The sequence below is a fragment of the Psammomys obesus genome, unplaced genomic scaffold, assembly GCF_907164565.1.
Source record: "Psammomys obesus unplaced genomic scaffold, mPsaObe1.curated_primary_1811, whole genome shotgun sequence".
NCBI lineage: Eukaryota > Metazoa > Chordata > Mammalia > Rodentia > Muridae > Psammomys > Psammomys obesus.
Genome location: NW_026596046.1, coordinates 32,088,717 through 32,114,007, shown reverse-complemented (window position 1 = coordinate 32,114,007; position 25,291 = coordinate 32,088,717). Strand labels below are relative to the sequence as shown.

Sequence of the window (25,291 nt, the reverse complement as noted above, 5' to 3'; positions counted from 1 at the left end):
AGTAACTTCAAGATACAAGTTTAAGGGCTGGAGAGAGGGCTCAGTGGTTAAGAGCACTGCCTACTGGTCAAAAGGACCCAGGTTCAATTCCCAGCACCAACATGGCAGCTCACAATTGTCTGTAATGCCAGTTTCAAGGGATCTGACACCTTCACACTAATGCACATAAAATAATGTTAAATGAATAAAAAAATAAAAATATTTATTAAAAAAAGATACGAGCTTATTTTATCTTCTACCATATAAGAACAGAAGCTGGCAATTAGACTAATATTGTTAAGTTTTATCCTGATTTTACTGATACTGGACTTTGAAAAAAAAATAAATGTATTGGACTGATCAGAGATAGTATATCCAGTTTTCTGGCTCTTGGCAGCAAGATTTACTGAAGAAGGAGCAGGTTGGGTTATTTGGGTGGGATCTAAGATTCTGACTGTTGTTCAATATTGGGTTTCTGCAAAGGAGTGGAATGATGAAGGGTCAGGCTCACTAAGGGTGATCACTGGCACAGCTATGTAGATCCATGGCTGATGAAGAAATCCAAACAGTGATTATGCCCACTTGAGTTTTGATGGGCCCTGTGGAATGAACCTATGGCTTTGAGCTTTTGTTTCAGAGCTACTGACCAAGGGGGTGAAGAGATAAAGGCTTCCAGGTATGAAGAGGAGGTTGCTTGCACAGCATAGTGTATGAGAGAGAGGACAGTGGGCATCAGGGGTCCCAGAGCCTGGCCTTAGCTCCTCCCTCCCTGGCTGTGGGCTGGGAAATAAAGATAGAGAGGCCTCTTCTTTAAGGCCACTGTGGAGAGAAGAACAAAGAGAGCAGATAGGAGGCAGGCACATTCTCTGTGGCAGCACAGCCTGGCCTCAGCCTCCTGACTGCAGGCATTTTCATTTCCATTTTTGCAAACTGTCATTGAGACTGAACAAGATAGTACTGCTCTTTCAAGGTGCATGTTAGAGCTGGGATCTAGATTTTCTGTTTGACTTAAAGCAGTTCTCACTCCTCTCCATTAAGTGGTCTGTCACAAGTTTGCTTTCAACATAGTGTTTTTGATTCTGTGCCAAAAAGTAGCCAACAAATGTCACATTTTGGCAATTCCCTGAAGGTTACACTCTGTGTCATTAGCCAAATAAGAATGAATCTATACTGCTCATGAAAGGAGGGTCAGGGAACTTTGCTCATCTATTCCGGCTTTCTGTTAAGGAAGCCGGGGGGCACCATGTTCCAGTAGAGAGAGCCACATCCTGACAAAAGCCTCACATAGTCACGGGTGAGTTTGTGGTGTGACCTACCACCTGAGTGACTCCACCTTGCCTGGCCACTCATCCTTAGCAGCACTTAATGCAGTCCAGTGTTCCATGCCAGGAAATACAGCATAAAATACGGTCATACGATGGCTCCATCAACTCAGCATCTTGGTCACAGGTTCACGCCACCAGATGAAAGGCTGGCTGAAAACACAAGAGGCCAGTCTCCCACCTGGACCACTCCACGAACCAAACATGGATTTTTTCTGGGCTCTGCTGGAATGTGTCTGTGGGTAGGAAGGTGATCTTTCCATCCAGCCCTGGCTCAAAAAGACTTTTAGCTGATAGATTGGATATCTGCTATGTTGCATTTTGCTGAGGAAGTTTTCAGGCCTAGGACAGCAAAGAGATTCATTCAGAGTCATTTGGAACCAATGGAACATGCTCATCCAAGTCCTGGCACTTGGAATCCTGTTCTGTCCTTGGCCTCACAGTTTAATGGATATAACCTTGAAGGAGAACTCAGTGTGTCAGATCAATTCCCAGGAAGATTTTTTCCCCCCAACGTGGCCACTTAAATTAAGTACCACTTAATTAAATTTAATCTTAGCTAAAAGCATATTATGTGCAGGGGACTGTGCTTTACAGTGTGACCACAGGCAAGTTTCATCTTCCTGTACCTCAGTTTCCTCACTGATGAGACAAAGCACTTCTGGTGCAGCTTCTCTTAGGAAATTCAGTGAGGAAAAGGCAGTAAAGTGCTCGTAAGTGGCGGAGCGACATGTCTACTGAGGAGCGTTGCTAGGCTGGCCATCCTGTCTTTGAGGCCTGTGCTCCCTGGAGACAGCAGAGCACTGGCCACCACGTTTGATTACCCAAAGCTGTGTATGTGGACTTTATCTATGATCTCACAGAGCACATGTCTGCGATTGGCATGTTGTTTAACAGAGCTTGCAAATATTGTAGTTTGGGTGGGGGAAACATAATAAACAGAATGGTTTATAAAGAATAGAAACCCTGCCCTAGTTTTGGTGCTGAGGACAGCATCCAGGGCTTTGTATACCTGGTGAGTACCCTGCCCTGAGACAGTCCCTAAATGGATGAATTTATTTCTCAGAATTATGGAGGCTACTAAGCCCAAGATTAAGGTCAATTAAGTACCTGTTGAGAAACTATGCATTAAGTCAGCTTTCCATGACTATAAAACGTATCTGTTATAGGTTTTTATGAAGTGACTTGATTTTTGTAGTCAAGGATGTAGCCTAGTGGTAGTGTTTACCTAGCACATGCAAAGCCTTGGTTCAATCCCCAACGATAATCAAGTTTCTTTAAACTACATATGGTGTTACACACGTGTAATCCTGGCACTTAGGACACTAAGACAGGAGGATTATCACTGGGAGGCAAGTATAGGCTTATATTGAATTAGAAGCTAACCTGGGCTACATAGAAAGCTCTTAAAACAAACAAACAAACAAACAAACAAACAAAAAGTTCCTTTTGAGTGGGGCCTGTGGTGAGGATACCATATCATGGGAGGAATATATTTGAGAGCAAGGAATTACATCTCAAATCAGAAAGAAAGAGATAGATATATAGATAAAGAGACAGACAGATATAGAGGCACAGAGCAATTCTTTTCAATGACCTCCCACCACTCATCTGTTGGCGTACTTTTTTAAAAAACACTTTTATTTACATTTCTTTTATCTCTTTCTCCCTACTCCACCCGAATCTCTTCCAACACACCAACACCAGGTAGGAGAGAGAAAGGGTTAATGGGAGAGGGAATGTAGTTCTCTTAGCTGCTTTCTGTTAGTTAGTTAGGGTCGTCAGGTTCCCTGGAGCCAGTCCAATCCAACTTTCAGGAGATCTCTAACTTCTTGTCTCACTGTAACAACAGCAACCAAGAGCTGCAGCGGGTGTGTGTGTGTGTGTGTGTGTGTGTGTGTGTGTTTGTGTGTTTTCTTTCTTGGAGCTCCCTAGCACTCTCTGGACTCTGGCATTTATTCTCTCTCTCCAGAGTCCTCAGATTTAGACTGTCTTCAGCTGGCAAAGAGCTCCTCTCAGAGTCCATGAGGCAAATAGTCTGCTGCTGTGGACCATCAGAATCAGTCCCACCTCCCACACCTGGGATTAACACAAAGAAATGTTTATATTCACAACAGTCATTTCTCAAAGGCTCCACTGTGGGAAGCAAGCCTTTCATGTGTGGGCCTTTGGGGAACAACTATCATCCAAGCTGCTCACTCCTTGGCTTATACATGGCTATCTTTTCACTGTGCTTTCATGTCGTAGGAAGGGCAAGAGAGGCCTATACAGTCTCCCTTACATGGTTACTGATCCCATTATGAATTTCTACCCTCGATCTAACCACCTTTCAAAGGTCTCACCTTAGAAAGCTGGCTTCTGCCTGCAAAGAACTTGTTTTAGTTAGGGTTACAATTGATGCAATGAAACACAATGACCGAAACAACTTGGGAGGAAAGGGTTCATTTGGCTTACACTTCGATATTGTAGCTCATCATCAAAGGAAGTCAGGGTAGCAACTCAAACAGCAGGAACCTGAAGGCAGGAGCTGATGCGGAGGCCACAGAGGAGAGTTGCCTATTGGCTTCCTCCCCATGGCTTGCTCAGCCTGCTTTTTTACAGAACGCAGGACCACCAGCCCAGGGATGGCACCACCTACCATGGTCTGGGTCCTTCCCAATGAATCACTAATTAAGAAATGTCTTACAGCCAACGTGGCAAGTGCTGGTGGTGCACATCTTTAATCCCAGCACTTGGGAGGCAGAGGCAGGCAGATCTCTGAGTTTCAGGCCAGCCTGGTCTACAGAGCTAGTTCCAGGACAGCCAGGACTATACAAAGAAACCCTACCATGTTGCCACCCCATCACACACCATTCTCTCCAAAAGAAAGGGGGGAAAAGCCCTCCAGCCCGATCTTCTGGAGGCTTTTCCTCAGCTGAGGCCCCCTCCTCTCTGATAATCAGCTGTGCCGAGTTGATGTACAATCAGTCAGCACAGGGCTAGAGTCTTCGTTTTCCCTGTGCTGCAGGGAGAAGTTTGAGCAGACTTTTGATCTAAAGAGCAAGGCAGAGCTCCTTCACTTACAGGAATGGCAGAGATGGGGACATCTCACTGGGTTCCAGAACTCGGTGCCTCTCTCTTCTCTTCCTAGCTTTTCAGTGCTTTCGATAAACCACCTGAGCAAACTTGTGCCAGGGAAGCTGGTGAAGGCTACAAACCAGAGCCTTGCCCCAGAGGTGTGGCTGTTGATGGTTTCCCTTTACCATATGGTGGGGTGCAATTGGTGATAAACACCCGTTAAGGTACAGGGTTGCTCGAGGGAGTCAAGAAAGTGGAGCTCATGCGAGCTTTAGGGATGAGTGCATGTTTGCTGTGAAGACAAGGTCAAGGGGCAGCCCAGACAGCAGTGTGAGATATCACATCATGTCCCATGTTTCTGGAGGAACTCGGATTTGAAGGAGCTTGGAGTTATCAAAGGGTGTTTATTACATAAATTCAACCCAACACTGGGATTGGGGAGAGAGCACCTTTGTTCCTCAGCTGGATTGATCTTAAGAGGATTTCAAATGTGGCTTAACTGGGCCTTTACCCAGAAAAAGAGAACCTAGACCTTGGCAGGGGTAGGGGGAACCAGGCGTAAGGAAGAGAATGGCTTGGAATACTCTAGGCTGCCAGCTAACTGGAAGATGGTAACAGAGGCTTAGAAATGCTCTGGGAATTGGGAGCAGGGGTAAGGGTCAGATACTCAGGGTTCAGATTCATTACCCATGAGATTGGCTGGCAGCACCACCCGCAAAGCCCATCTGGTCATCATTTGGGTTAGGTGAGACCTGGAAGCTCTGGGCTCAGTGATGCTCTGGCTTCCACTGACCAGCCTTTCTCCTCAGTGTCTCCATTCTGGTGAGTGTCTCCAGACTGCCTCTCTTGCTTAGCCTGTGCTACACTGTCCCAAAGCTTCTGAAGACTGAGGGCACCCAGCTGTCTGGACAGATGGAGTGGGTAAAGCCAGGATCTCTAGGACCTGGAAACCAGCCTGGTCCCTTCTTTTAATAGGGCTGTTATCAAGAGATTTTTGCTCTGGGAAATGATCACAGGGCCTCGTTTCCCTGCCAACCACTGCCATCGGCCCTGAGCCCCTGGGAACCATACACAGATGGTCATTGTAAAGAGACTGGCCACAAGCTGATCTGGGCAAATTCACCATTCACACAGCCTGTTGGGAACAATTCATAAAAGGAAGCTGGAATTGGGTGAATTCTAATAAATGTTATTATCCAGTCCACTTAGTGGCTAATAAAGCATGGTGGGGCGGCTGCATCTGGGCTGCCCTGAGGCGGACACTGGTAAGCAAGAGAGCTCCGTGGCCACCCTGCACAGGGAGCTCGTACCCAATGGCAGAACAAGGTCATGGGGCTTGGCCTTCTTAGAAGTGGGAGGATAATTTGGTGGTCCTGAGGGTGTCAGGTCAGAGAATGGTTCAAGTATGCAGGGACCCTGCTGAGGTCAGGCCTCATGCAGTGGCCATGAGGTGCTCTGACGTTGCCACTGGCACCCATCCTATGCTGCACGTGTGGAAACAACCTAGGTGAGGAGCAGAGAGCGGACAGGGATTAAGCACCAGCAACGGTAAAGCTAACTCGAGTATCGGTGGGCTCGCTCCCGGAGTGAGGGGCTCGGACAGCCCAGCCCTGCTCCACTCCACGGCAACAGAGCACTCACCCTGCTCTGCAGTCCTTTCGCTCACATTTCCGCCAGGCAGGCGGCTGAGCTCCCATCAGACGTGAGCCTGGAGAGTTTGTGCCGTGTCACCCGTCCCTATCACTTGTCCATGCAGTGGCTTTGTGGAGGACCACCGCCCTCATGCCTGGCCTGCCTACCTTCACTATATCCCTTGCATATTGTCATGGCTAACCCACTCTCCACCACCCACAAAGCTCGTTGTGGGAAGAACTGACCTTGTTCCCACACTCCCACAGCTTGTAAGTGAAGCTGGTTTCCAGGCTATCACACCCTACATGCTCGTTAACTATACTCTGCTTGCACAGTGTCCACACAACTACCTATGAAAGAGCATCTGCTAAACTGTGTTCCGGGACCAGCTGGAATTCCTACCAACTCTTTTAAGGTGTCTCGGGCAGGGGTGTTAACCCAATGAGGGGGGAAAAATCAGAGAAGCTCTGTGACACGACCATGGATCTAACAATAAGCCAATGGAGTCAGTTCAAACCTGGGTCCATGTGACTTAAGACTGGAGATCTCCCCCTTTGGAAGAAGTCACAAAGTAACTGTCATTTATCATTTATTCTCACATAATTTTGTTTGATCCTCACAACAGTCCTGTGAGGTAGGTAGGGTTATGTATTACTATGCCCATTTCACAGATGAACAAATGGAGGTGGCTCAGTGAGGTGAGTGACTTGCATAGTCACATAGTATGTTAGTGGCTTGACAGGCTTTGTACTTGCTCTAAGGTCAAGCTATTGAATTAGGAAGCACCAAAAAGATGGACAAAGCAAAGTTTTATGGGGAGAAAAAAAGGGGGGCAGTGTTGATTTCTGAGGTTTCTTCCTTGACTTGCTGGAACATGATCACAGCTTCTGTTTGTCCTGAATGGGTTCTCTGAAGAACTTTCCAGAGTACCCACGTGCAGAGGCTCAAGAGAGCCACACTGAGACTCCTGAGTCTCCCTGTAGGGAGAAAAAGGCCTTTATTGTACCAGGACCAGGCTTTTCCAGAATGATGAAAACACCCACTCACATGGCGCAACTATGGAAATTTTGCTCTGTCTGCCCGTGGACACCCGTTCCAGGCTTCCCTAGCTGTGTCTGGAGCTCGTCTCCAAGTGAGAAAGATTCTGGGATTCTCATAGCTCCAGTCACTCCGGAGATGAATCACAGTGTACAGTTTAGAGGTCCACAGGCTCCTCGCCTTCTGGGGATTAGTGGTCTGCAGTTTCTTATCCTTAATGTCTCCAGAAAGGCCCCTGGGCAGTTAGGACTGGATGGGGAAGGCTGCTCTTCTAACAGAGGTGTCGGGGGCTGGACACTTCCTCAGAGCGCTGTGATGGCACAGGGCAGTCCTGTACTGCTTGCTGAACACTGTTTCCAAAACCCCACTTCTCCTCAGCCAGTGATCTTCTAGTCAGAAATAATTAGGAGCATGCCGAGCCATGGCTAGTGGGGAAGGGTGATGAACTGGGAGCCAGGAACGAGGCAGAGACATATAAAAGAGCGCTGACTTATATGTTGACTTATAAAGATGGAAAGGAGCTAATTCTGCCAAAAACAAATTGCAAAGGGGAATCAGTTTTGAGTAATGATATCTTCAAAGTGTCCAGTCAGAGCAGGGACACACTTTTGTGTGTAAATGAACTTTCCAATAGCAGCACTGCTCAACCATGGCAGAAGCTGCCTTGGGGATGGTGAGCATTCTGTCACCACAGGGCACGTGAACTGACGTAAGTTTCCCTTGGAGGTACTCAGGGAGAGTCACTCACCCCAAAATGTACTGGGTGTCCTAGAGGAAGGGGAAGAACTAAGAAACTAGTAGATTACTTTCCAACCCTGAGAGTTCATAATAGACTGACTGGTTCCAGAGATGCTTCCAATTCATGGGGAAAAGGATTATGAAAGTCAGGCAACAGCTGACTTTCATAAAGTGTCCTTCATCTTCTTGGCTTCAATACTATCAAATCGTTGCAGGGAAAACAGTATCTGAAGCCAAGAATCCTTCAATTCATCGTCTTCAGGAGGGGCATCAGCGCCTGCCAAAGCCTGGACACTCACTCCTCTAGGCCATGCCACAGCTCAACTTACTCCCTGAGTGGAGCCACAATGGGTTCTGGGAACATCGCATTCTAAAACACCCAAACATGGTTGCCTTTGTGCAAAGGAGTCTTGGTACCGGGTTACATCCTCCAGAACAAAGAGCAGGTGTGATGGGATTTGCTGTGCATGTAATGTCCTAGGAAACTAAAAGGAGCCTCTTGTTCCCACCCCAGTCCTCAGCAGCCAGGGCTCTCTCTGGAGATGGCACAGACTACTGGTATGATGATGGCCCAGGTGAAAACTGCTGCTCCTTTGTCCCAGCCAGAGAGTCCTCCTGTGGCTCTTCTTGTGTGTTTTAGCTGACTTTTAACTTGTCATCATAAACTACCCATCACCAGCTCAAAAAGGCAAGAAAAGGTGGTTCTGCTCGGAGGACATGCAGATTCCAGAAGGTGGACTTTATCATTGGGAATCGGGTCCAGCTATGTAATCAATGCAGATTAGTACGGTTCCCTGCCTTGTGCCACAGGCGAGACACTCTCCTCAAAGCCTTGGCTGACACGAGCTTCTTGGGAACTCCTTCCCCAGTGTGACTGGGGTCTTTTTACCTGTACCGTATTAACCGGATGATCTTATTGTTCATGAAGTCCAGGGCATGTGGATGGGAAGAGTCGATGCAGAATCCATCACTCAGAGCGATCTTCAGCACCTCCTCCACAAAGACCTGGAAGCTGTTGATCTGTTTGTTGGCAGGCACCACCCACAGCCGTTTGAGGTTCTGCTTGGTGTACTCTTCCTCCGGAAGGCCTTCCACATTGGCCACCCAGTCAAGTGTCAGGTGGTTGGGGTCCTGTAAGTGGCTGGTGATGGAGGAGAGATTGCCGTTGGCGCAGTAGAAGAGCTTAGAGCCAAGGCGTTTGAGGAAGAGGCAGGACGTGCTGAAGATGTTGGCGTTGAACACCTCCATGCTGGAAGATGACAGGCTGTAGATCTGCGGTGCCTCCCGCACAGTGAAGTGGACTGTCTGCACGCGCTGCTTCAGTGTGATGTTGAGCATGGCGTTCTTCTCCGCCTTGGAGAGCTCCACCTCCTTTTCCTGCAAGGCCTCAATCAGGGGCTGTACCTGGTAGAAGTCAGCTTCCCTGCGCAGCAGGCCCATCTCCTGGAAGTCCTCCGGCAGATCCAGGTGGGAGGTTCGCAGGAAGTTGAGGATGTATCGGAACACTTTGCCGTCACGGTCGATGAAGCAGTTACCCTGGCTGTCCCTCTTGGTGGGCATCTTCCCACTGAACATGGCACCCAACATAGAGTCAGGGAAGCTAGTCAGGGTTGCCAGTGAGGTTGTGTAGAGCTTTCCCCCAACATTCAATGTAATGGGGTCAGACATGGTAGGAGGCTGGTTGCCTGGAAATAGTTCTAGATGGGTAAAACAAGAAATGGTTATCCAAACAGCTATATAGTCATAGCCCTTAACTCTTAAATATAGATCAAGGGTACCTGAGGGTGAAATGTACTAATGTCTAATGAATGATTGATAACTGCCGAACTATGCAAAGCATATCAGACTCCCAAGGGAAGCAGACAGACAGAAAGTGTGTGCATCACACACACACACACACACACACACACACACACACACACACACACCCTATGTCCAAGTACTCAGAGGGATTTTTGAAAAGTTTCCTTGGTGACTTCAAATGTTCAGTGAGGCTAGACAGCCTTTGGTCTGTGGAAGGAAAGAAAATGTGCCTGGGACAGAAACTCCCTGAATTTGTTTATGAGTTAATTTGCATATATAATAGTCCTATCATCTTAGGCAGTGTCATTATCCATCCCTGTTCTGTTGCAGACCAGGACAGCTGGGCCAGGAGTTATTCCAGGACTCAAACTCAAGTTCCTTTTTTTTATGAAAGAAAAACATGTGAATGGTTCCTAGTTGGAGAACATTATTCTCTGAAGTACTTAACACATGCTTTGTGATTGTGCTCAGTACTCTCATGGAATTTTTTTCCTTTCAATTTACAAATGGTTGGAACTAGTGCCATTTCCATCTATTTACCAGAACTATCATGGGTCACTTAGTTTTTCTCTTCCAAATGACAATCTGTTTTGGACACATGCCCCCACTACACCAACCCACTGCGCCATGAAGATGCTTATTTCATTCCTCAGCCATTTGAAGCGCAGCGTAGAGCAGTGATGCTTCCTGAAGATGCTTTGCCCTCGGCTGGAGATGGCTCGGCAGTTAGAGCAGTCAATGTTTTTGTAGAGGACCAGGATTCAGTTCTCTGCACTCTCATGGTGGCTGACAACAGCCTGTAGCTCCACGTCCAGAGGATCTAATACCGTCTTCTGGCCTCTGAGGGCCCTGTATGCATGTGGTGCACAGACATACATGCAGGCAGAATATTCATACACACACAATAAAAATAAAATATAGTTGAAAGCTAAGAAGAACAGCTGTCACTACCTCCCAGCCTCCAGCATCTAGGGCACTACCCTCCTTTAACTGAAAGCTTGGATCTGACATCTCTTTAGGGTTCTAGAGAGCATGAACTACGCCCTCTCAGCTACTACAGGAAACCTGTAGAATGGGCTCAGTGCTACCCTGACAGTAGAGGTGGGGAAACCAAGAGAAATAAGCCTCAGGTCTGCCATACAGAGGAACCCATGCTGGTGGGAGAGTGGGGGAGGGCAGACGGGAGACAGCGAAGGTGTGCAGGCAAGACAGATGCATGAGGAGCTGGGTGAAAATGAATCCTGGCACAGCAAGAAACCTCCTGTTAAACATACTTCCTGCCCAAATGGGGAAACAGGTCCATGGAGGTGGGGATGGGCTAGCAGAGGCAGCATACACTTCTCTGTATATCTCCGTCTGAAGAGGGTGCCTACAGGGAGACCTTCTCTCTCCAGAGATGGGCCAGGATGGACAAAGATGCTCAGCTGCTCCATGCATCTGGGTGTGTCGCCTCTCAAGTCCTTCTCAGTCTAATGGGGGTGTTTTGATACTGCAGAGAAGCATGAGCCATCTGGAGTGTCTGAAGAGGAGCCAGCCCACGATGAAGTTACAAAACTCTTGGCAGAAACATGGGGCAGATGGGCTGTGAGACACTGGGAGATCCAACAGAGCTGGGTGGGCAAGCAGCCCTGGAAAGGGTGGAGGCCAGCATTTAGAACCAGCAGCTGGGATTGGGCTCATAGCTATTGGGCTACCATAGCAGCACTGGGCTCATAGCTGAGTCAGGAACAGGCGGGACCCAGGAGTGGATCACCTTTACTCTGGATTAGATGAGCTCATCCAGAATCTTCTTTCTGTTTCTTCTTTCCCATTCCTGGGCTCTCATCTCCTCTTTTTCTTTTTAGACAACAATCTGCATATTTTAGTTTTTCTATCCTTGAGAAATGTCACCTGTTTCCCCATCCCTACCTTTCTAAAATACTGGACTTCAAGCCTGGGCTTTGTGAAGTAGTTCATCTCTACAGGCTCAAGGATCAGAGGGGCTATACTGTATCTCCAGACAGTTCTGTGGTCCAAAGACTCTGTGCCTCCTTCAGGTGTTGGTGCAGAAGTGCCAGGGTGGGGAGGGGTGGCAGCCACAGAGCTTTCCTGGAGATCTATGGGAGATTTATCTCCGTTTGCACAAGGTAGCAGAGTATGGTTTCAGGAGTCTTGTTTCTATATTGGGGAAGGCAACAGTTTTAGTTAGTAGGAGCAGAGGTAGGCTAAGAAGGCAGACTTCCTGCCCTAACCTAGGTAGCCCTCTATGGGGCCTGCTCCAGACACACTGTGAACTCTTCTTGGCTACCAGCTGCTGAGATCAAGACCGGGGAGGCAGCCTGGATTCTTCAGCACTACAATGTGTCTTGAACCCATTTCTACAAGTACTGCAAGAGCTTGGGCCAAATCCCTGATCCCTAGCCTACACCCTGTATCTTTTTTGTCTTATGTCTATTCTCTTCTGGTCTGCTGACCAGATTTTCCTGAAGCACTTTTCCCTGTCCAAACCACTTTGCTCTTCCATTCCCCCCAAATCCTACCTCTGTATATTCTGGGCTCTGGTTCTCATCCTCACATTGTCACCTGCTCTGCCTTCTATCCATCCACTTTTCTCTCTCCATCAGTTCTACTATGAACTTATAAAAAAAGAGAGATTTATTTGTCTTATGTATGTGAGGATGCTGTGTTCATGTACAGCAGAAGAGGGCATCAGATCGTATTACAGATGGTTGTTACTACCATGTGGGTGCTGGGAATTGATCTTAGGACCTCTGGAAGAGCAGCCGGTGCTCTTAAATGCTGAGCCATCTCTCCATAATGCCCTCACCCACTGTCAACTTTTAAGGCCTAAACGTGGAGCCAGTTTATCCATAAGGCTCTCTCTGCCCCGAATCCCTATGATAAGAGCTCTCTTCTCACTGGGGATAGTACTTCATTCTAGTACCCGAGTCAGAGACAGGAGGGTCTCTGTGAGTTCAAGGGCAGCCTGGCCTACATAGCAAGTTCCAGGCCAGCCAGGGCTACATAGTGAGTTCCTGTCTAAACAAGTAAACTCTTCTGGGGGCTTCAATCTTGTTCAGTTTGGTGGTTCAAACCTATGATCTTTGCTACTTGAGAGCCTGAAGCAGAAGAATTATAAGTTCAAGGCCAGCATGGTGAACTTAGTTAAGTCCCTATCTTACAATAAAAAAGGGCTAGGATATAATTCATTAGATGAATGCTTACTTAGCATGCATAAAACCTCAGTTCATTCCCAGTACTGGAAAAAATTAAGTCCTCTTGCTTCCCACCACATCTTACCCTTTCTCTAGATGTTCTTGGAGAACATCTGATGTGCTACAGGTTTTTTAGTAGAATGTATAACTGATGCTTAATTTTTAGAAAAGCAAATATGTTTGTCTAAGGAATTACAGGTATTATCTCTAGGAGGTTGAAGCTGTTCAGGTCAAAGATGAAAAGACACACCTCCTGAGTGAGAATAGACCCATGCCTCAGCATGCAGCCTTCCTGTCCATGTTTCATTATATCTCTTTCCCTGTCTACAAAAGCCATTTCATAGCTGGGCACAGTGGTGCACACCTGTAATCCCAGCCTTCAGGGAGGCAGAAGCAGGGGGATCTCTGTGAGTTCGAGGCCAGCCTGGTCTACAAAGAAAGTTTGGTACAGTCAAGGCTACACAGACAAAAACTCAGTCTTGAAAAACCAAAAACCAAACCAAACCAAAACCCAACAAAATAAAACAAAAGGCCATTTCATCTGCCAAAGCTCCCAGGATGGCATATCACTACCTTCTCAGAGTTTCAGCCCTTGAATAAACCCTGGTTCCCTTCTCACCAAGTCCTTGTCTCACATGTGTTGGCTTTGGAGAAGTGAACACACTCAACCCTGGATTAGAAACAACGTGACAAGCCCCAGATATGATGGTGAATGCCTGAATCCCAGCCGTTGGGAACTGGCAGACTGGCTATTTGACATCAGCTGTTCTATGGCAACTGCCTGAGATAAACAGTCTGTCTTGGAAGGAACGTCCAAACCGAAGGGAAGCTCAGTACCAAGAAGGAAGTTAAAATTGAGGAGTGAACCAAAGGATAGTCTAAGGTGTCTTAGAGGTGAAACATTCTATCCCACAGGCAAGCTTGTAAAGCCCTCAAATTAAATAATTCAAAAGCTCCAGGAAGTCCCTGAAACTGACTAAGTGGAGTAGGCCTCTCCTTCCTCAAGCATATACAAACTGTAAGGACTGCAGAGAGATCCTCTCAGGGAAGCCAAGCTGCCTGGAGGAGGCTAGATCCCATGGGCCACCTGACATACTTTCCAACCTATGGAGCCATGTATTGGTTGTGCAGTGTGCTCCAGACTTCTGTGAGCACAGTCTGGTAATGCACAGCAGCTTTTGATAATGCATATGTCTTTGAGTCGTTTCTTCACCTCTGAGTACCCACAACACAACTCACTGGTTGACCATGTTGGACTTTGGTGGTTTTCCTATCTGAAGTGAGTAGATGTTTGTTCGCATTTTCCCAGGAACTGTCACACATCACCAGTGCAGCTACTAGCACGTTCCAGGCCAGTCTGAGCTTTGTAAGTCTTTTGCCCCAAAACCAAAACCCAAACCAAAGAAAAAGCAACAATACAAAGAAATATTAAGCACCACTACCTGTTGGAGGCATGGAATTAAAATCACAAATGCCATGGCATGACTATGAAAATAAAAGTGCTCATGAAAAAGAATCGGCAGTTGCAAATGCTGATGAACACACAGTGGTGGAGAGAGACACTTGCTGATAAGGCAAGAATGGTTCTACTGCTGCCAATTGACTAAGTGACTCTGCGCCTGCAGAGAGGAAGCTGCATGCCTATGGAATCCTGTACGTGAGTGTCCAGTGCAGCTTTATTCGTGATGGCGAAAACCCAGAAAAATACTAACATATAAACCTTTTGCTGCAGTTATATAGTGGAGTATGACTAGAAATATATCTTAATCTAACTTTTACACCCCCCCCCACACAGGTAAACACAGATGAAAAGCATTGCAAGTGGAGGAAGGCAGCCTCAGAAATGTGCATGCGCACGATTCTATTTGTATAATACTCTGACAAGGAAAACACAGGTCAAGGTCTGCTAGTGGCGGGGGAGAAGGCATGAGCTAAAACAGGCACGAGGGACTATTTTTGGAGTGATGGAAATTCTGCGCACTTCAGTGTTGTGGTGGCCAAAACGTAAAAATTATCTATAAATGATCTCTCTAAGCTGGCACCGAGAACGCCACAGCGTGTGAGTGCGTTGTGGAATCAATGTAGTAGGTGTGCTACGACCAGCTACATCTACTGCAGTGAGACTTTTGTTTCAGTTATGTGTGTGTACTTGATCATAAAATGATACCGCAGAGTGAGACCCTGGCATGCCGAGTGCTTTACATTAAAATCAGAATTACAGAGTGGGTTGTGACTATAGGAGAGAGAAAAGAAAAAGTTACGTCCTTTGAAGGTGAGAATTGACTCTATGACAACTGATAATAGATGGGTTCACAGGAGAAAAACACGTGTAAATGCACAGTAGTTCCATGAAATAGATCCCAGAGAAGGGTCAGATTACTGAGTCCATATAGTGCCCTGAGTAACAGGTGAGAATGGGAGCCGGGTGCTTGCCACGCAAGTTTTGTGTGGAAGAAGATACTTACGTGGTCATACTGGTTATCTCAGGTGATAAGCGCTGTCTAGAGCGCTAGAGGAATGGGTGACGACCTGGGAGGAACTTCGTTTGGGCACTGGATGTGCAGTTCTTAGTCTAGTCTATGATTCACCTTCTGGGTTGAGGAGCCGACAGACAGGGTGCTCTTAAGACAATTCCTAGTCTTCGGTTGCATAAGGGATCTTCAGAGAAAGCCCTTCCTTCACTTGGAAGAGGAGTTAGGAGCTAGAAGGGCAGGAGGCCAGAGAGGCTTTGATTTTCTTTTAATTCAAAGCACTCAGCATGCTGTGCCACACTTTGCAGAATCATTTTCTGAGCCCCTAGCCTGCTGAGAACAATGGCAGGACTCATGTCTGCATGGTGACTGTCTAGCACACAGTAGTTCCAGGTGATGTAACAAGAAATATGTACCCTGGTCCTGTCTCCAGGTCTAGGCGTAGGTTCTAAAATGCTTATTTCCATGTGAAAGGGCCCTGGAAGTGCCTTTGGTATAATTATTGATCTTGGCCCCACCTCCTGAAATACACACAAAAGGAGAATCTGCTGATATTTTTTGTTGTGGTGATTTTCCTTTCCTTTTCCTTCCTTTCCTTTCCTTTTTCCTTCCCTTTCCTTTTCCTTCCTTTCCTTTCCCTTCCCTTTCCTTCCTTTCTTTCTTTTTATTTAAGACAAGGTTTCTCTGTGTAGCCTTGGCTGTCCTAGACTTGCTATGTAGAGCAGGCTGGCCTTGAACTCACAGAGATCCTCTTCCTTTCCTTCCCTGAGTACTGGGATTACAGATGTGTGCTACTGTGCCCAACTTCTTCTGATGTTCTTAACAAGCCCCTGCCAACCACAGCAGAGCTTATGCCAGCAGCTGCTTCTGGACAGCCCTTAAGGACACTGACTTGTTGCCAGAAAAACCAGCTATTAAAGGGTTGAACTTTCACCCCTCACCTTCCAGGAGGGACTGGAAAATGACAATCACTATGGGTAAATTATTTAATAAATTATAAATTATTTAACTGCCCGTGGCAGTTCAGTGTCCAAGTGGGTTCCATAGTAATGGGAACAGGGACTGTCTCTGACATGAACTGATTGGCCTGCTCTTTGATCACCTCCCCCTGACCGGGGAGCAGCCTTACCAGGCCACAGAGGAAGACAATGCAGCCACTCCTGATGAGACCTAACAGACTAGGATCAGAAGGAAGAAAAAGAAACCCTCCCCTACCAGTGGACTTGGGGAGGGGCATGCGTGGAGAAGGGGCACGAAGGGAGGGATTGGGAGGGGAGAAGGGAGGGAACTAAAGGGAGGATACAAAGTAAATAAAGTGTAATTAAAAATAAAATAAAAATTTAATCAGCCATGTGTACATACCGAAGCTTCCACAAACACCCAAACAACAGGATTATGAACTGATGAACTCAAAGAGGTACCAGGAGGGTGGGGCATCTGGGGGGAATGAAGCTGCTGGCCTGTTCTCCATGCCTGGCCACATACCTCTTCCTCTGGCCTTTTCTCACTTAGCCCTCCACAACAGGCTACAATCTCCTAAGTAGACTCTTCATGTTCTACAGGCCACTCTTATAAATCATCTGGCCTGGGTAGGTCATGGAGGCCTCTGATTTCAGTTAGCTGGTTAGAAGCACACTCGACGACTTGCAGTTCCTTCCGAGGAAGGAGATGCAGCCCTCTCTGAGCCTGTAGGATCGGCACTAGCTCTAGGAAGACAACGTTGGAGAATTATGTGTGGAGAAATCCCACATGTTTGATGATGTTTGAGGAAAGGGTATAAAGGTAGGTTTGTTGTTTTGTTTTGCTTTTTTTTGGGGGGGGGGATAGCATTGAATGAGAATGACTCAATAGGCTCATATATTTCAATGTTAGAAGGATTAGGAGGTTTGGCCTTGCTGGAGGAAGTGTGTCAGTGGGGGTGGGCTTTCAGGTTTTGAAAGCCCAAGCCAGGCCCAGTGCCTTTCCCTCCCTGTTGTGTGTGGATCAGGATGTAAGTTCTCTGCTTCAGGGCCATGCCTGTGTGTGTGCTGTCACACTCCCCGCCATGATGGTAATGGACTGATCATCTGAAACCGTAAGCCAGCCTCCAGTTAAATGCTTTTTTTAAATAAATGTTGTAGCCGGGGGCAGGGCCTTAAAGGTGGTGGCACACACATTTAATCCCAGTACTCAGAAGGCAGAGGTGGGGGATCTCTGAGTTCAAGGCCAGCCTGATCTACAGAGCGAGTTCCAGTACGACAGCCAGGGCTATACAGAAAATCCTGTCTCAAAGAACCAAAATGAGTAAGTAAGTGTTGACCTGGTCATGGCATCTCTTCACAGCAACAGAACAGTGACTATGATGGGTGGTAGGGGTGTAACTCAGGGGTACAGTACTTGCCTGCTATGTGGGACCCTGGGTGCAGAAAGTGGTTTTTAAGAGTTGAGCTGTACAGCTCAGGAGCATCTGCCAAATATAGGCAGTCTTGGTTTCCATGCCTAGCACTATAGACAGACAGACAGACAGAGAGACAAAACTGGCAACAGAAGGTGTAATGGCATTAAAAAGTCTGAAACCCCTTGAAGCAGCCTGTTCAAATTCTGCTTTGCAACCTGCTTGGCAAGCCAGCGGCTGCCACCTGTTGCTGGGTCTCACGTGGTAACTCTTCACTCATTTTAATTAATGCTTTTCATTTTTGGTGGTGGGGATCAGTCTAGAATCTCATGCATTGTAGGCATGCATTCTATCACTGAGCTATATCTTCACCATTCACATATGAATATATTCATATAAATTCATATTCATATATATTTATAGTGTGGGAAATAAATCCCATGACCTTGAGGGTGCTAGACAGTCTATTACTGTGTTAATTCTCTGCCCTACTTTTTTTTTTTTTTTTTTTTTTTTTGAGACAGGGTTTCTCTGTGTAGCCTTGTCTGTCCTGGAACTTAATCTACAGACCAGGCTGGCCTCGAACTCACAGAGATCCGACTGCCTCTGCCTCCTGAGTGCTGGGATTAAAGGCCTGCATCACCCTCTCAGCACTACTTTCAATAATGATACGTAGAAAAGTACAAAGAATGATGCTGCTGTGCTAGATGCTTTCCTCCATGTCTCTATGAGCATATCTTGCAGTGGTCCAGGACCTGTCACTCTCAAGTATGACCGCATGAAGCCAGAATACGCCATGTCCCTTTGGTTTATTGATTGGTTAGTTATTTTGAGAAAGTGCAGACACAGGAGCAGCTCTGGAAAGAAGTGCTTATGGGAAGGGAATTTGCAAGTACAAAGGGGACTCATTAGGACAGAGAAGAGAGCTCCTTGGAGTTGGTGAGAGCCACCTGAGACTTTTATCTGTACAAGAAGCCAACCCATATTTACTACACATTTCCTCCCCCCACACTCCCATAATTCCACCACTGCCAGAAGCCTCAAGCATTTCTTTCTTTCTCTAGCCCAGGATGTGGCATAAACTTCAATCACAAATTCTTTGAGTCTCTGAGAGATTTCCAAATATCTACAAAGTAACCAAAATGGGCTTTCTCCTGTTCATCTTCTTTGAGTCACTTTAAGCTGAGGCCCACCCTAAGCATCCGGTAATCCATTTCTTTCCTACAATACTATCACCCTGTCCAGTTTGTAGATGAGGAAAACTGAGGTCACATATCTAGACAGAGGAAGAGCTGAGAGCCAGAGATGCCCACATCCTCGCTCTTTGCCCACTACCCTGGAGCTCTGCCCACTCACACCTGAAGCCAGGGGACAACATCCCAGGATGAGAAACTGCTCCTGCACTGTGCAGGTCTGTGAGATCAAAACCTTTCTACTTCAAAAGCAACCGAGGAAGCCCACTGAAAAAGCAAGACACAAAAACCAGGTCTTTAAAGGTCAGACTCAAAAGATGAATGAGGATGCAAACTGAATCAGGAAACAGGAGTTCGGAGAAATAGTCCTGTGTGTGAATGAACAGTTCTTTTATGAAGGTTTTCCAAGAGGCAAATCTAAAGTTCCAGTTTGCCTGTCCACTCAAAATGCAGGAAGAAAACCACTCTCTCTGCCTCTGAGCAAACCAGAGGCATCAAACCAAGAGATGGACGCGCCTTGATCTTTAAGAGCATTTGACAGGGCCAGGGTACCCCCTCACCCCACCCACTGGCTCTGTGGGAAGGGGCACTTTCAGTCTGGAGCCTGCAAATCATCCTTTGCAATGTTTACTTAAGACCCCTGAAGTAGAAATCTTTGAGATGTTCCGTAAGAGCTGTACCTGGCAGACTCCAGGAGGTACTTGTGTGTGGCCAACCTGGTTGTATTGCCTCTACTTTACGAAGGGGAAATTGAGGCTCGGGAGAGTAGATAACTTGCCCAAAGCAGTGGCAAGCTGTGTGTCCAGGCTACTGTGCCAGCAGGGGGTGCCTTCTGCAGCCTCTGAAGTGAGGGTCTTTGTCCCTGTAGGTGTTTTCACATTTGCCAATCTCAGCTTGATCCTGCTTATAGGGAAGGGGGCAGAGAGTGAATATTTCCTTAGTGAACTATGACATACCCAGAGCCCTGTGAGGCATCTTCCTGAAGATTATTTCATTAAAATGCTACAACAGCAGTATGAGGTACTGTACTTATCATCCTGGTTCCAGAATTATAAAACTGAAGCCCCGAGTAGTGAAGACAGCTACTTAAGACCACATCCTGACAGGCTGGACTAGAGTTCCAAATGAGGACTAGAGCTTGTGTCCTGGCTAGTACCATAAACAACAGCATTTTATTAAGGACCACAAACCGAATTTGAATAAAGGCTTGTGATACTTCCAAAAGGACACTGATTGTTTGGTTGTGGCGCTGGAGATCAAACCTGGACCCTGTTGATGCTAGGTAAGTCCTGTACCACTGAGTTACTGAACCCAAACCAAAAGATATTACAGTTGTCCTAAGATAATAACAAGGCATAGAGACGAAGAGCCTTTTATGTGCTATCAGTGAAGACCAACTGTTGTTAACAACTACAAACTTGCAAGTGATAATTCCTGTTTCATTCACTCAGAGGCCTAAATGATCGATAATCTCTGAGCATACCTGCAGGGGTCTTCCCAGATGTCTCCTACAGAGGAGGCCTCCTATAAAAGAAACTAGGACTTCCTGGGAAAATGACTGTTCCTGGAACTTCTGCTAGATAATACAGAACAAAGACTATTGAGTTCATGTCAGAAGCATATAGGAGTTGCCCTCAAGGGCAGATTTAGTATAATTTGAGTATCAAAAATAACAATAATCGATTTTAGCACATTGAACTTTTCAATGGGCCCACACTATGACGGTAGGCAGAGAAAAGGGGGTGAGAAGGGAACAGCAGTGAGAAAGGAGAAATGTTATTCTATAAATGGGGCACCAAGTGGGTGGGTGGGCCTGGTGCTTTCCTTTCCTGTTGCTGTGATAAAATATCCTGGCCCAAAACAATTCAAGAGAGAGGAGCTTATTCTAGATCACTGCTCAAGGGGCAGTCCATCACAACAGTGGGGTCAAAGGCAGCAGGGGCTTGTGGTACATCGCCTGGCTACGCTGAGGAGGCTCAGCACATGGTCATACTGTACCCGCAGTCAAGAAGCAGAGGGCAATGAGCACTCAGTTCCCTCTCTCCATTTGTATAGAATGGTCCCATGTACCATTAAGGTGGGTCTTGTGGCTGGATGTAGTGGCACATCCTTTTAATCCCAGCACTCAAGAGGCAGAAGCAGGCAGATCTCCATGAGTTCAAGGCCAGTTTGGTCTACATAGTGAGTTCTAGGACAGCCAGGGTATGTAGTGAGACCTTGTCTTGAAAAAAGCAAGCAAGCAAGTAAACAAACAAACAAAAACTAGAAAGATGGCTCTTTTGGTAGTTGGAGTGAGAATGTCCTCCAAAGGCTCAGGTGTTTGAAAAGTTGGTCTCCAGTTGGTGGTATTGTTTGGGTAGGTTTAGGAGGTGTGGCCTTGCTGGCAGTCATTGGGGGGTGGGCTTTGAGGTTTCAAGAGTCATGCCCCATTTTTAGTCTGCTCTCTCTGCTTCCAACTTGCAGTTCAAGATGTGCGCTCTCAACTGTTCCTACTGCCAAGATGGACCCTTATCACTCTGGACAAGCTCAAACTCTTGTACAAGTTGCCTTGGTCAAGCAAGGGAAAAGTAACTAATACAGATCTTCCTACACGAATTAATATACTCACAATAGTCTCCCAGGACATGTTCAGAAGCCTGTCTCCCGGGTGATTCTAGATTCTGTCTGTGGACAATTACCACTAACCATAATAGTGCTATAGGCCTGTTTCTCTAGTACTTGGGTGGTAGAGGTAGGAAGACTAAGAGTTCAAGGCCAGCCCTAGCCATAGGAGACCCTGTCTCAACATACTCTTTCACCCAAAATGAACACCAAGTAATATAGAAGGGAGCGTACAATTAGAAAAATACCACTTTGCAGTCTTCAATGTTACAATTCAGGCAAAGATCATCAATGGATTTGGCACGGAAGGACACACAGTCCAGAACAGTGGTTCTCAACCTTCCGAACGCTGTGACTATAATACAGTTCTTCATGATGTGGTGACCCCAACCATTAACTCATTTTCCTTGCTACTTCATAACGGTAATTTTGCTCCTGCTACGAATCATAATGTAAATAAGTGTTTTCTGATGGTCTTAGGTGACCTGTGAAAGGGTCATTTGAACTGCAACAAGCTTATAACCAACAGGTTGAAAACCACTGGTCTACTGTTACCATGACATGCTGTCATGACATTAACCATTAACCAAATGGCTTCATGAAGCCCCTGATATCTGCCTTCTAAAGGGATGGAAAAAGAAGTACACATTTCCAAGAAGCCAGAAACAAAAATAGCTAGGATCTAATCATTAATGAATTAAGCAAATATAAGATGGCTCTCTTCAGATTAAATGATTTCCTCAAAGAATTGTTAACAAATGCAGTTTATGGATGATTAAAGGCAACAATTAAAGGTTTTTGGAGAAGGGAAATCTGGAAAAAAATTTAACACCAAGTGCTTATTTGGTAATACCAAAGGAGGGATTACAATTATGTAGGAAAATGCCACTTTTATGAGATGGACATATTTTGGAGAATTTAGGAAATTTTTTTTCTTTTTTTTCTTCTTCTTCTAAACAAGGTTTCACTATGTATCCCATGCTGGTCTAGATGCAATCTTCCTTAGTGCCTGGCTAAGATATTCATATTCTCTTCCCTTCTCTGCTCACTCTTTCCATTTTTCTCTCTTTTCTTTGTGTGACAGATTTTCATAATACTGCCCTGCCCTAGGTGCTCTAGAGCTCTCAGGCTCCAGTGATCCTCTTGCCTCAGCCTCTGAGGAGCTCGGACTATAGGGACAAACTATCAAGCCTGGCTTGTAAGCTAAAGTAGCTGGCAGATGTGTGTGTGTCCATGTAAAAGCAAATGTGGTCAAGCGTGAACAGGTGAATGCAGGCTGTACTTGGAACTTACCAGAGGTTTGGCTTTAGAGACTAAGATAGTTAACTCAGTCCAGCGCTGGAGACGTTTTTGGGTGGGTGGTCCTTCTAGATGGACTGTGGGACATCACCCACAGGAACAGCCTGCCCACCTTCTGTGCTGGGATATGGCTTTGAGATTTGGATGTCTGAGCCTTGCTTCTGCAGCTTCCTACTGAGCCTAGAATCTGCTGCTGTTAAGTAGCAGGAAGGAGACTCCTGCTGTTCACATTGAGAGCTATGTCTGCAGCCAAGGTGTGTTGGGCATGGGCACAAAGAACCAGTGGGGCTCTGGGGTAGATGACAGTATATGGTCTTTGTGGAGAGTCAGTGTTTGCGGTAGGCTCTCCCAGGGAAGATGATGGTGGTCATAAAAACTGTAATAAGGGGGGGTTACAGCTCACTCAGCAGTTCAAACTGGGCTAGCTAGCTACTCAACATGCTAAGTTCTTATCTCATATGTGAAACAGATGTGCTCTCTCTCTTTTGGTTTTTCAAGATTTTTTTTTTGGTGTGTGTGTGTGTAGTCCTGGCTGTCCTGGAACTCACTCTGTAGACCAGGCTGACCTCAAACTCAAAGATCTGCCTGCTTCTGCCTCCCCAGTGCTGGGATTAGGGGTGTGAGCGCCAACACTGCCTGGTGAAATACTTTACAGAGCAGCATGACCCATCCTCTCGCAACTTGGCTTCCATCATCCCCTATGCAGGAAATTCAAAGAAAAAGTCTCATTGGGTTGCCAGGCCTCACACATGGAATTCACACCATCCTCTTCTTTGGCTCATAGCACTTTATGCTCACCCCTTAGCACAATTAGCCTAAGTAGAGAGGTGCCTGGGGCCCTGCTGGGGCAAGGAAGTCCCCCCCTCCCCTCCCCAGAAATAGGCTGGTAGGGAACACTTTTTTTTTTTCTTTTCTTTTTTTTTTTTTTTTACTTTGTTTAGTTAGAACCATCTTCACCTCCCCAGGCTGACTTGTTTACCAACAGTAATACTTAGGTCCCTGTCTGGGAGATAAACACTTTAAAACTTTTCATTTTGAAATGCTCTCTTGAATTTTCAATTTGGAACCAGAGCCATAAGACAAGGTCTAAGTGGTTGCCATACAACGAAGGCTTCCATTGTGCAGGGGAATGGACAGAGCACGGGGTAAAGTTCAAAGACGACAATGTTCACAGTGAGTCATGTCTTCCAGTCAACTAGCAGCTTCCTGCCTTACCCAAGTAGATCACCAGGATAAGGACTGTGGCCCAAAGCCCTGCAGACTTCTTCATCCCTTCACATCCAACAGCTGATATCCTAGTCAACTCGCCCTGTCCTGTCTCCAAGGACCAACTTAGAAAGAGAGTAACGGTACTTTCTAGACTCAGTTCACACAAGGGACCCTGGAATTTGTGGCCATCACGGGGGAAGGTGGGCTGGAAGAAGAAACCGCCCGGCTTGGTGCAGTTTCTCATCTTGCACAGAAACACTTGTGGAAGATGGCGCAGGGTCTGAACCCCATCCCTCCTATGCATGCAAGACTTTCCTTAGCCACCTTGGCTCACTCTCCTGCTTCATCTTGTGGTTTTCCTCAGGCATCGACGCCTTCTTCCAAGCACTCTCTTCCTGTGGTCTTCCCACTCCTTCCAACAGTGATAATTATAAACAAAGGACTTTCAAATCTCCAGCCTGAAGATAGCACAGGAGGGCTGCCTTAGCCTGCAGCTGGAGGAGCTGAGGGTCCTGGTCCTGAAGCACAGCTTTGGAAGGTGGGGCGTCGGAACCTTTACGTCTTCCCTACACTACCCCAAACCAAACCTGTTTCTCCTTCGGGCAGAAAAAGTCAGGGTCTTTGAAGGTGTTTGGGGCAAGTCACTTATCACCTGTGTTTCTCAGCTGGAAACAGACATGGCGAGGCCTTTGCTGGATGTGAAAGAGTGAGGTATGTGTGTGACGCACTGAGCTTCAGGGATGGGTTCTTTATTTCTAATCACATGGGAAGAATGGTGCTATGTACATTCACAGCCCCTGGTCCACGGCTCAGATACACGCCCTGAGTTCGCCAGAGCTGAGAGGGTCCCTGTCACTCCTGCTGGTCCCGCCCCGCGCCCTTCCACCCAACCCGGCACCCACTCCTCAGCTCTGGAGCCCGGCCCCTCTAATCAGAGAAGAGGTCCCCTCCATACCTAGAGAGCTGCCCCTCTCCCCACCCACCAAAGGCTCCTCCCACAGCGCATCTCTTTCCCCAGCCCCGCCCCCCCCCATAGCTCGGTCCAGCCACCCCCATCCCCAAGAGCGCCCCTCCCCCGCCGCTACGGGCGGGGCTATCCCACTTCACAGATGAGACTAGCAAGGCTGGGACTGATGACCTTTCGCGGTAGAACAGGTGCCCGAGAGGCCCGTCAGGCGTCCGCTGGGTCCCGAGCCCCCACCCCCTACGCCGGCGCACCGCACCCACCTCCTGCCCTCGTTCTGCAGCCTCCCCTCCAGCCAGCGCAGCTTCGCTAGGGGGTGGGCCCGGCGGGGGCAGGGACGAGCCGTCCCGGGCCGCGCGCTGGCCGCCGGGACTTGTAGTCCTTTCTGTGCGCCTCCCTGTGTCGCGCGGCCCGCCC

The 25,291-nt window shown here is 47.1% G+C and overlaps 1 protein-coding gene across 2 annotated transcripts; it reads right to left on the bottom strand.

The window, feature by feature from the left end:
- Window positions 1-6,572: 6,572 nt before the first annotated feature.
- Window positions 6,573-25,194, bottom strand: Kctd21 (potassium channel tetramerization domain containing 21). Of its 2 annotated transcripts, none has more exons than XM_055623563.1 (2): window positions 25,138-25,194; window positions 6,573-9,463 (listed from the first exon to the last, which is right to left on the bottom strand). In XM_055623563.1, exon 2 carries the CDS (start codon window positions 9,432-9,434, stop codon window positions 8,652-8,654), a length of 783 nt encoding a protein of 260 aa, XP_055479538.1. In that variant the 5' UTR covers window positions 9,435-9,463; window positions 25,138-25,194; the 3' UTR covers window positions 6,573-8,651. The 2 variants fall into 2 exon arrangements, with proteins under 2 accessions (XP_055479538.1, XP_055479539.1); XM_055623564.1 differs by lacking the exon at window positions 25,138-25,194 and adding an exon at window positions 11,478-11,536.
- Window positions 25,195-25,291: the final 97 nt, after the last annotated feature.